Below are 12,587 nucleotides of genomic sequence, written 5' to 3'. Positions count from 1 at the left end.
CACTATATAAAACCAGAATTTTCTCATTTCAAATTTGTAATAGCTAACGAGCTTAAGCCAGTGAGAGTCAGAAACAGATACACTTTCAATATTATTCCTGCCTCTGATGTATCCTCCACTTTGCAGGGATTTTTTTTTCTCTCTCTCTCTTTCTTCCCCCCTCATCCACTCCTATGACAAAGTTAGGTTACTTTGTCATATTTTCTAAGTTGTTAGAAGTCATGAGAAATGACTGAACAAAATGAGCTATAAATAAGCAGAGTTTATGAATCCTTAAGATCTCACATAATTAAGTGACCTTCCCCCTCATTAACAGGAAACTCAGCTGGATGAGAGGTTTTCAGCAGTGAGCTTGTCTCAAAATGGATGACCACCTCTCAAGGGACTAAAACAGCTACGGGGTAATTGAACTCTCTGTCCATGGAGGTCAGGTACTGGCATATTAAATCATTAAATTCAGTATCAGAGGATATGGTAAATAAAGGTAGTTCAGAAAATTTCCATTTTCAGCAATGAAAGCATTACATTTTCTAAAATACGGTTGTTTACAAAGTGAAAAGGGTGCCATTTTCTGTCACACTAAAATGTATTGCAGTTCATTTTTAAAAAGCACCTAAAACAACTGGAAAATCGACACAACTGCGAAGACAGGGACTATGGAAAACAACTTCTAGAAATAATTTGGCTTTAGTTTTGAAGACATAGTAAACCTGTCTCTTTCATAAAAACACTGGGCTCTTCAATATGACTTCTCAAATGCTGGTTACATAATACTGATGGAAGTGATTGAAGCTTATTTTAAAGGCTCAAATTTTAAACATACAAAGCCAGCTAAAGATTCAGGTGGACACAGGGACTCTTTCTGTTTTATAAACAACCTCTCGAGGGCTGACTTAAGCTTCCGCAATATTAAACAGGTCCTTTCTTTTACCTGTGATCTTCCATCTCCTCCCATGAAGACGCCATGAAAGTACTAAATAAGACTAATTTCCCCATTTGGTAGAAAAAGCAAACATTCTGTATAGATGGGGAGAGACCAGAACACAGTACCTTGGAGGTGCAGGTGCGAAAGGAGGCTTCTCTGAGGTCTAGACATTCACAGTAAGGGGAAGAAGGACCAGGAAGAGAACAAAAAAACAGGGTAAGTGGCTCAGAAATACTGAGGATTAAAGGAGTCTTGGTATTATGGGGTGTACAGAACTTACTTGATCGCTGTCACTGTCCTCACTGTCACTGAGCTGAAGGTCATCTTTGAGCATGCTGGAACAGGCAGGGGCAGAGACATTGCAGAATTTAAAATAATGTCCAAAAACCTTTTTTCACATATAAACAGGAAAAAGTGCTTAATGAAACAAGAGGGGGTGGGACAGGCATAACTTTTCTTTATTCACCAAATGCTTCATTTTCCTGGAAATGTTAAGTTTTACAATTTAAACACAGAAACCTGTTCAGTCCAAGCTCCTTATCATTTCAAAGCTGACTGTTTCACACATTCGGAGCATTAAAAGCAGAACTACAAGTTCTACAAGGGGTTTGTTGCCAGCCCTGAGACTTAAGTTCCACATCCACACAAGAAAACAACAACGAAAACAGTGCCCGACACTTCAAAAGCACCATTATTAATTTAATACTTCTGTGATTATTTTAATACTTATTTAATAATACTTATTATTAAATTATTAAATAAAATGTTATTAAAAGTAACTATATTAATTTAATAAATATAGGATAAGATGTATGAAGCTTATTGAGGCAACTGTCACCAATTACGTTACATCTTTGTCCAAAAGACATTAACATTGAACTTTTTCACACACACACAAACCTCTTCTTCTGTCTGCTTGAACACTAATCAGTGGACAAAGCAGTAGTAATGCAGATAGTACTGTTGTCTAAAAAATGATTAACCTTACTGCTATCATTCAGATAGAAATATGAAAGAAACTCAGTTCATGTCTTCAAAGTTATATTAAGACTTATCTCTAGGCATTCAGGTTTATGATGAACCTAAATATCAAAAGCAAACATTTTCCAATCTGTACATGTTTACTCCGATCTTAGCCCCTTCCCTTCCTGTCCTCTTCTTTACCTTCTTCCATGGAGATAGCCAACATCAAAGGAATAAATCAGTAATTGTTCCCTCCCACTTCCCCCAAATTTACAAGCATGACTATTTGAGGAAATGCTGTAAGTGAAACTACGGGAAAAAAGAGGGAGTATTAGTGATGTTCCAAAAAGCAAATTATACAGAAGTTACAATCCTTCAGTACTTCTAAAAATACCTCTTCGATATTCTTAAAAAACAATTTTTATTGCAAACTCATTGTTCAGTTGCTAACCTGCCACTGAAGTAAGCAGGCATTATTTTTTGGGGAATCTATGGTAAAAAAAAAAAAAACCACTTTATTTTCTAATGAAAGTAAAGGATAAAACTTGGCTCTTTCAAAATGACTGCCTGTGTGCAATGTCCTAATTCTGCCAAGGACTTATTTTCACCAACAAATGCACTAAAAAACATCTTGTGATAAGTTTCTTCACAAAAAATGAAAACTGTTAGCCACTTGTAAATGTAGACCTTCCTCGATATTTTTCTATGTATGTTCATCCGTGTCTGACTCTTTGCAATCCTTCAGACTATAGCCCACCCTGGACCTCCTGAGTCCATGGGTTTCTCCAGGCAAGAATACTGAAGTGGGTTGCCATTTCCTCCTCCAGGGGATCTTCCCAACCCAGGGATTGAACCCAAGTCTTCCGCATCTCCTGCCACCTGGGAAGCCCAATATTTACCAAGTAGAAGCTAAATTCCTATTTTAGCAAGGATAGAAGACACAGCCTTCAGATGCAGAACTTGGCAGCAGCAATCATAATGATGTACAAGAAAAAGTCACTCAACAGGTTTATTGCTTTAAAAACAGCCTGGCTGGGATACACACAAGCAGAAAATAAAAGATATATCTTTGTGTAAAGCAATTATCCTTCAATAAAAAAAAAAAAAAAATTAAAAAAAAAGATATATCTTTGGAAGAAATGTTAGATATAATATAACTAGGGAGAAAAAAAAAAACCTGGCAAAGTATATTCAGTATAAACCAGCAACAACAAAACCACAGTAAATGGACCTCTTTGTTTCCCAGTCATTGGGTTTGTTTTGTATAAAGCTGATTTGCCTTAATTTCCTGAAACATCAATGATCATGTAATCCAACCACACTTCCTGTTGCAAGCAGAAGACTAACTAAAAACTTTGTTTGCTTAGCTACTGAATGCCGAGCTTCTGTGCATATATACTCTCAAGTCAGAAAGTATATAAGATACTGTATGTTCAGTAACTCAGAAGGTACTTGTCCTGACTTTTACTCTACTTGCTGAGGGGATAAAAAGGGACTGTAAAAATGCTCGTAGATCCTTCTCCTCTTCAGAGCATTAGGTAGGCAGATGGTAACAAAACAAGCCTGCAGGTTATTCACGACCGAAAGGGCTGACTGATAGTGACCTGTAAAAGAGACTGCTAAAGATATCTCCAAAGAAGCATTAACTCAAAAAGAAAAAGAGAGACAGAGAGAAGAAACCAATAAGGTCAAACAGAACCAAACACTTATGTAGGATGTACTAAGGATTTACACGTGGTATTAGGTTAGCCAAAAGTTCCTTTGGGTTGTCCATGCCGTCTTACAGGAAAGCATGAATAAACTTAATGGCCAATCCAACATTTCACTTAATCGAAATTCATGGGCATCATTTATTTGACACAAGAGTCAGCAGACACAGTGTATTATGTCTTGCAACTCAGCCAGCAGTAGCCACAGAATCTTCCAGAAACCAAGGTTTAGTATATCATTAGTGATGGGTAGCTCAATATAAATCAGTATTGGGGAAAGAGATATTTTGTCAAGTTTCAGATATCAAACATATATTGTATCTCTAAAAAGAAAAAAGGTTACTTAAAAAACATGACTAAGTTTTGTTAATATAGAAAATTAAACATTAATGCCATTATAATTTTTTAAAAAAAGAATCTATACAGTTGGGAAAAAATGTAACTTGAAGACAGGTAAAGGTGTTATGTTTAAAGGGATGAGTTGCTAAACTCCCCTACTTGTGCCACAAATATCTGAATTTGAGGCCATGCATATCACTAAATTACCATACTAGTTATGTTTTAGGATCTTCATATAAGATATATTACTATACTATGCTTCACATACTGTACTCTATTGATATATGCAATAGACTGGTCTTTGAATGTCAAGATGACAAATTACAGCACATTTGGGTGAGCATCTTTGCACCAACTAAAAGAGAAGCAAACCTCTTAGATCTAGTCTCCTTCATACCAATAAAACCTAAGTTAAGAAACGTTAGACCCAAGGGCCATACTGAACTGTAAGCTTTTCTGAGGTAGGATCAAGTCAGAAAATATGAAGGCGAAAATATGATTTTCGCCTTCATATTTTATCTAGAATTTGGCAGGCAGCCTAAGAAACTGGCTGAATGAACAGCACCCTTTTGCTGATTAAGTAACAGTACAACATAGCTGTGTTGTTTCTGTGATCTGAACTTGCAGTGATTCTATGCACAACCCCATGGGCTGGCTCTGATCACCCCCTCACATCCTAAGGGATGAGGAAACAGCTCAGACTAGCCACCTAACTTGCCTAAAATCATGAAGTTGGTTATATGCTGGAGCTGGCATGCAAAAGCCATTTCATTGGATACCATCTCCTAGCTCTGGCCAACAGAAGACAGTGGTTAAAAAACCTAACTGAGTGCATGAAAACTAAGTGCCAGAAGCCACTGAGAGAAAGACTCTGGTTTAAAAGAAAGTACGAACTATACTGCTGGAGTAAAATGAATACACTATTCTCCTCCTGCCTTCAAACTTACCCAGCATCAGGGTCTTTTCAAATGAGTCAGTTCTTTGCATCAGGTGGCCAAAGTATGGGAGTTTCAGCTTCAGCATCAGTCCTTTCAATGAATATTCAGGACTGATTTCCTTTAGGATGGACTAGTTTACATACTATTCAAACTGGTCAAATAACGAATTTCATTTCCAAACTCAAAGGGGGAAAAAAAAAAAGTTATTTCAAAGCATAGGGAACCATACGGCCAGGCCTGGCACTGTTCAAAAGAAAGCAAATGCTCAGGTAAAGCGACTCTTTGAACTACCATGTAGGTTTAACCACATTTTACATGATCGGTTATGAGAACTTCTTACTGAAGGGTTACAAACAATCCTCAAACCCCTCTGAAACAAATGCATTCTTCAGACAGCTGTTCTGCAAAGCTGAAAGAGCTGCACGCAGGTTCCAGCAGGCATGCTTCAGCAGCTCAGAGCCTGATGGTTACTGTGTGAAGACACACCAGACAAGCCTTTATTCTTTTACTATCCCTTGTACTAGGCTTACCCAAAGCTTCCACTGCCAATACGCTGTAACATCTTAATTCAGAACCCCAAACTCTTTCAATACGCTGATTTCTTAGCTTAACATTTCCTATGATCGGGCCATACCTTTGATTTGGAAAAGAGCAAGTGGAGGCAAGCTCAAAGTAGTTGCTTGTGATTAATAAGTCACAAACCTGGCACTAGGCGTGCCCACAATGGCAAATGAAGTGATACGTACTTTTCAAAAACCACTAATGAGCATGTGAGAACGTGTAAACCTGCACAATTCTCATATTTCCCAAATGTTTAAATTACATCAGGATTGGATTTCTTTTTTGGTGAAGGGCAGAAATAAGGACTGCAAATGCTTTGTGCAGGAGGTGATGGGAGGTGACAAGTTATTTAGAGGGCTCCACATACCATTAATTTTTTTTAAATAAAAAAGCGGAGCCCCTAAGACACTGTGACACAGCATAAAACTGGAGACTCTCCAAATGGTGACAGTAGTTGGCAGAATTCAAGTTTAGGAGAGACCGTCTATGGGAGATGGTGGGCTACCAGGGCAGAGGGATAAGTCACTGGATACCTGATTCACCATAGTATGTGACCTTAAGGTTAATAAGACAAAAATTATAGAGGTGTGAAAGATTATTTAAACTCCATGGATGAAGTGAAGACTTTCTGAAGTCAAACAAGGACATGAGAAAAATCACAAGGGTATAAATGAAGGAAAAGTTGAAGTCTGTGTGTGTTAATAGCTCCATCATGTCCAGTTCTTTGTGACCCTAGGGACCATAGCCAGATATGTTCTTCCATCCATAGGAGTCTCCAGGCAAGAATACTGGAGTGGCTAGCCATTCCCTTCTCCCGGGGATCTTCCCAACCCAGGGATCAAACCCAGGTCTGCACTGCAAGCAGATTCTTTACTGTCTGAGCCACCAGGGAAGCCCATTGAAGTTAATAAATAAGATTAAGTCATTAAGTATGATAAATAAGATACTAGCACAAGATGACATACTAGACAACTGGAAACAAAATCTAGAAGAATGATTACTGAAAATGATATTCTATTAAACATTGCTTACAGGTATTTAATCAAGTTTATGTGCAATGTTTTCTCCTTCCGTATTTATTCTGAGTATTTACTATGTGCCAGGCCCTGCTCTGGACTTTATGGATACAACTCTAAGCAGACAGAAATCCCTGTCTTGTGCACTCAGAGCCCAGGGGAGGCAGGTAAGTAACCAAAGTACATTCTTTCTCAATGTGTAACAAGCCTGCAGAGGGGAGAAAAGCATAAGAGAGAAAGTGGCTATGTGTTGTTCTTCTATATCAGGTTAGTCAGGGAAGACTGGACTGGTGAAGGGATGACATCCAAGGAGGGGGCACAGTGCAAGAAATGCAGGAGGGTGATCAGGGCACAGGAAACAGGAGAGAGGTCAATGTGGCCAGAGTGGGAAGTGTGTGTGTGTGTTTGGGGTGTTGGGGGAGCATAAAGAAGGAGGTGAAGAGGTAGGTTATAGGTTATGGAAGGCGTCAGAGGCCTCTGCAGGGTGGCTGAGTGGGCAAACTCTGGGGTCACTTACTCAAGTAAATTAGCAGTATGATTAAAAATAAGACTTAAATAGACCCTTAAGGACAGACACCCTCCCATATTTGTCTTCCATATGCACATAATTATTTCAAAGTAGTCACTTCCACTAGACCCTAGATAGCATACTAAAAAGCAGAGACATTACTTTGCCGACAAAGGACCATCTAATCAAAGCTACGTTTTTTTCAGTAGTCATGTATGAATGTGAGAGTTGGACTATAAAGAAAGCTGAGAGCCAAAGAATTGATGCTTTTGAACTGTGGTGTTGGAGAAGACTCTTGAGAGTCCCTTGGAAATCCAACCAATCAATCCTAAAGGAAATCAGTCCTGAGTGTTCATTGGAAGGATTGATGTTGAAGCTGAAACTCCAATACTTTGGCCACCTGATGCGAAGAGCTGACTCGTTGAAAAAGACCCTGATGCTAGGAAAGATTGAAGGCAGGAGAAGGAGATGACAGAGGATGAGATGGCTGGATGGCATCACCGACTCGATGAACATGAGTTTGAGCAAGGTCCGGGAGTTGGTGATGGACAGGGAAGCCTGGTGTGCTGCAGTCCAGGCGGTTGCAAAGAGTCGGACATGACTGAGTGACTAAACTGAACTGAGTCACTTCCAATAAGAATTGTTGCTGCTCAGTCGCTCAGTCGTGTCCGACTCTTTGCAACTCCATGGACTGCAGCACACCTGGCTCCTCTGTCCTCCGCTCTCTTTCAGAGTTTTCTCAACTCACATCCACTGAGTCAGTGATGCTATCCAGCAATCTCATCCTCTCCTGGCCCCTTCTCCTTCTGCCATCAATCTTACCCAGCATCAGGGTCTTTTCCAATGACTGAGCTCTTTGCATCACACGGCCAAAGTATACTAGAGCTTCAGCATCATTCCTTCAGTGAACATTCAGGGTTGGTTTCCTTGGCTTTCAAATGTCTTTAGAGCCTGCAGCCCAACAAGCCTTTTTTAAGGTGGCAAGTATTATCTGCCTCCCTCTCACCATTCAGGTTCCAGATCAAATGCCACCTTCTCTGAGAGACTTTCCTGAGCCTCCCAGAAGTATCAACATCACCACCACCCCAAATGCCTCCTCAAGCCTGTCCCTATCACATCACCTAGTTTGTATTATATGCCACCTGCATTTAGCTACAAGACATGAAGACAAGGACTTTATCTTGTTGGCTATTGTTTCCCCAAGCACCAGCCACATAGCATGTGTTTAAGAATTAAGTACTGAATGGATGAATGGAGGCAACTTTTGGAAGCATCTCCAAATTGCCTGGCATCAAGCCCAGAGAATAATATTTATATAATTGGGGTCAAAGCATGTTAAAGAATGAGAATGATTTTTCTTATGCAGAACATAAAACAGACTCATTTACGTAACACCTTCTGTACAACAGGCACTTGATAAACTTATTCTCCTTGTCCATTTTTTTTGACCTTTGGTCTAAGACCAGGTATATATTATCCTAAAGGGGTGCTCCCAGAATAGTTCAAGCCATCATTTGGGAAATATATAGAGATCCAAGGGGAATACTTTGGAGAAGATGATTGTCCAGCACTTTGGCAGTAGTTTTTATAATTATTTAAAATATGCTTTGGACTTCCCTGGTGGTCCAGTGGTTAACAATCCATCTGCCAAATCAAGGGACACAGGTTCAATAACTGGCCCAAGAGAAGTTCATATGCCTTGGGGCAACTACTGGCCCACATGCCGCAACTACTGAAGCCCGTGTGCCTAGAGGCTATGCTCTGAACCAAGAGAAGCCATCGCAGTGAGAAGCCTAAGCACTGTAACTAGAGAAAGCCCACGCACAGCAATGAAGACCCAGCACAGCCAAAAAGTTAATATAAAACACATATATGCTTCACTTCACAGCTTCACCAGAATATCCCTTCAATATTATGCAAGTCCCTAGCATAACTTTGTATACAATGTTAAGTTAAATACTGTCCTGCAAGAGATCCTAGAATATGGTCTACTAAAGCCAGAAATCCAAGAATTAAATTGACTATTCCAAAAGACTGTTGATTCTACCGTGAAAGGAGGTACTTCTGCATTTGGGAGTTTTACCATTTTCCAAATATTAATTTATGTGTTACAGTAACTATAATTCTGAAATAAACAAAATTTTCAAACACTGTTCAGAATGATCATTTGTTTCCTTTCACCCAAGCATGGAAATTTTTCAGTACCCAGTATTATAAACTCTGATGTCTCTATAACATGGCTAATAGTAACTCATTAAAAAAAAAAAAAAAAGCTTTATTCTCTGTCATTTAATACCTCTACTTTTTTCTCTTGAAAAATAGAACATTTTCTTCTATATCTACATCACTAAAATAATTATGAATACCAGTAACTTTGGATTCACAATTACTTATTCAGTTGGGAATAAAAACAGAATGCATCTTTTTCTAGCAATGCCAGATATTTGAGAACCAAGAATTATTATTAATGAAAAGCTCTTCATTTACATTCTGAGAAGCTGAAGATTTACTGTAGATGTACAAATATATCACTGACCAGCACAAATATATGTTCCTTGCTTTCAAAAAGAGCTGAAGAACTGTGAATAAGGGACAGGAGTATACTCGAAAGGACAAATAATTTATAAGTTTAGCCCCTTAGGGTAACTTCTACTATTAATACTTCTTCCAAACATTTATCAGCAAAGAGCCCTTTAAGTCAGAGCTGTCAAGTGAAATAAAGATCTCAGGTCAGACACCTTCATAAAGCACAAACTTTTTTGTTAACTGAAGTTCAGCTGATTTATAATGTTGTGTTAATTTCTGCTGTACAGCAAAGTGATTCAGTTTTACATATTTATATATGTGTGTGTGTGTGTGTGTGTGTGTGTGAAAGTGTTAGTCACTCAGTGTCTCTTTGTGACTTTATGAACAGTAGCATGCCAGGTTCCTCTGACCATGGAATTCTCCAGGCCAGAATACTGGCATGGGTTGCCATTCCCTTCTCCAGGGGATCTTCCAAACCCAGGGATTGAATCCTGGGTCTCCTGCATTGGCAGATGGATACTTTACCATCTGAGCCACCAGTGAAGCCTGATCAAACTTCCAGGACAATCCCAACCCCAGTCTTCAGGTTCAAAGGCTTCCCCTCATGTGAAAAGAAATGTTCCAAGTAAGTAATAAAAATTTCAAATTGCTGGGCTTCCCTGGTGACTCAGTGGTAAAGAATCTACCTGCCAATGCAGGAGACATGGGTCTGATCCCTGGATCCAGGAAGATCCCACATGCTGTGCAGCAATAAAGACCCAGCACAGTTGTAAATAAATACATTAAAAACATTTTTTTTCAAATTGCTGTAGTTGTTCACTTCTCTAACTGATGATTTCTGAAGCAAAAATAAACAGAAAGGAGGGCACCATCTAGTTAGGACTTGGCAATGTTGGGGGAGGTAGTGGGTGAGAAGGAGAAGCAAGTCAGTCACAACAATGCCCATCAACTGCTGTATAGCTTCTAAAACATTAGCACGTTATCCATTTTGAGAGGCTGGTGAAAGCACTGGTATTAGGAAACCGTGTCTGAATGTACTACCCACGATCACACACATGAAGGAAATAATGTTGCTGTTGTTAGTAAGTCATAGCCAACTCTTTGCGACCCCATGGACTGTAGCCCACCAGGCTCCTCTGTCCATGGGATTCTCCAGGCAAGAATACTGGAGTGGGTTGCCATGCCCTCCTCCACAGGATCTTCCCGACCCAGGGACTGAACCCGTGTCTCCTACTTGGCAGGCGGATTCTTTATCACTGAGCCACCTGGGAAGCCCCAAGGGCGTAACAGCGGTACAGAAAAAGGAATTGCTTTGTACCGTGCCCCAAGAACTCAACAGACCTAAGTCTTGGAAAGGCAGAGAATTCCAAAGCTAGGAGCCCTTAAATCAACATCCCCTGCCCTAAACTTGGGGGCAAACAGCACTGGATTCCCAGCTAATCCCTTCCCTGTGGTGCGTGGAAGAACAAACTCATCACTTGACAGCTAACTAGAGTTTCAACTACAGAGATTAAACGTAACGGATTCAAGACATTTCTTTCACACTTACATTCTTCTACCACCTGGCTACTGCCCACCCACACCCAAGTCTGGACAGATGTTAAAAGTTATTAATATCCACAGCTTATTCTCCAGGGCCAGGTCCTCTTAACCCCCTTTGATAAGCACCACTCCACTTTTGTAAGGAGGCCCAAGTACTAGGAACTCTGAAAGAAAAAGTATTAGGACCTAGATTGATTTTTAAAACCAAAGAACAAATGACCCTGAAATTAACATCTTCTTTCCTGACATCCAAAGTGCATTAGACGGTCTCCCTGCCAGGCTCTGTGCCATTCAGACAGTTTAACTGCTTGTCAAAGAACCCTCAGGCTGACCCAAGATCAAACGAACCTGTGAGCGCTAAGAGATCTGCCATGCTAACTCTGAAACAACACTTGCCCTCGACAGAATTAACTGGGACTCAGCTGTCATCCAATCTCCATAAAAGTGATTCTTTTCCCCATAGGGACATTTCATTTTGGCGCTAATCAATACTGCCAACCCCCTGGGCATACAACCCACTGTATTCATCCAGCCTCAAGATTTCTCTCTCCTTCATCACTCTGGTCCTCTCTACCTGCACCAGGCCCTGCTTTCCTCCCTTCTCCAAACCTATTAGGATCAAAACAAATGTTCTTCTCTAGGTTAATTTTATACATGGCAAAGCAATAGTTTTTATCCAGAAAACACTACAGGGACTTCCCCAGTGGTCCAGTGGTTAAGAATCTGCCTGCCAACGGAGGGGACACAGGTTCGATCCCTGGTCCAGGAAGATTCCACAGGCCACGCGGCAACTAAGCCGGCGCTCCACAACATTTGAGCCCGAGTGCCGTAGAGCCCATGCTCTGCAATAAGAGAAGCCACGGCAGTGAGAAGCCTAGGTACCACAACTGAAGAGTAGTCCCTCTCGCTGCAACTAGAGAAAGCCCTGGCACAGCTACGAAGACCCAGGACAGCCAAAAAATAAATACACATATAAATTATTCAAAATTTTTCAAATTAAAAAATAAAACACTACACGTGTCACAGGACATGAGCATATCTGTTATAAACTTGCAGGCACCTCTGATTTCAGTGGTTTAACTCACTTCATCAGGAGAGCAACCCTGAGTAGCAAAATGGTCATAGAAAACGCTCTGAGTCCCTACGAACGACCTCAGTCTGAAAGCTGATGGAAAACGGAGTGGGCAGGGGCAGCTGGGACCAGGTCAGATCCAGGGGCCTTTCTCCCTCTCCACACCGGCCCAGGACACAGCCCCTTCCCTCGTTAGGTGCAGCTGCCCCACTTGATCTGCTGCTCAGGGCGCTCCTTGTCCCTGTTCTTATTGCCAAGTTCTTGTAGGGCTGCAAGCACTTCAGCTTGCCTTCCCTCGCTGCCCCCAGTAAAGACAGTAGCTGGGTCCTCTTATGGTCTGTGTGGCTTTACTACCAACCATTACACTGCGAGCACAAGGTGTACAACCTGAGGGCAGCCACAGAGCATCCACAGGGTGATTGCAAGTGTGGTCCCTGGAGGTGTCCTGTCAATCCCTCATCAGCCACCAACTGGCTAAACCAACACCT

At 40.8% G+C, this 12,587-nt stretch overlaps 1 protein-coding gene across 9 annotated transcripts in view; it reads right to left on the bottom strand.

The window, feature by feature from the left end:
- The window catches only part of AFF1 (ALF transcription elongation factor 1), a 193,799-nt gene that overhangs the window by 31,692 nt on the left and 149,520 nt on the right, over positions 1 to 12,587 (bottom strand). For all 9 annotated transcript variants that reach the window (XM_070791753.1, XM_070791748.1, XM_070791750.1 and 6 more), the window contains 2 exons: positions 1,206 to 1,260; positions 1,051 to 1,088 (listed from right to left, as the gene is read on the bottom strand). In XM_070791753.1, the coding sequence (XP_070647854.1) occupies positions 1,051 to 1,088; positions 1,206 to 1,260 (93 nt within the window). The remainder of the gene's footprint in view (positions 1 to 1,050; positions 1,089 to 1,205; positions 1,261 to 12,587) is intronic.

The sequence above is a fragment of the Bos indicus genome, chromosome 6, assembly GCF_029378745.1.
Source record: "Bos indicus isolate NIAB-ARS_2022 breed Sahiwal x Tharparkar chromosome 6, NIAB-ARS_B.indTharparkar_mat_pri_1.0, whole genome shotgun sequence".
Lineage (NCBI taxonomy): Eukaryota > Metazoa > Chordata > Mammalia > Artiodactyla > Bovidae > Bos > Bos indicus.
Note: the sequence above shows the minus strand (reverse complement) of the source record. Positions and strands in the feature narration are given on the sequence as shown.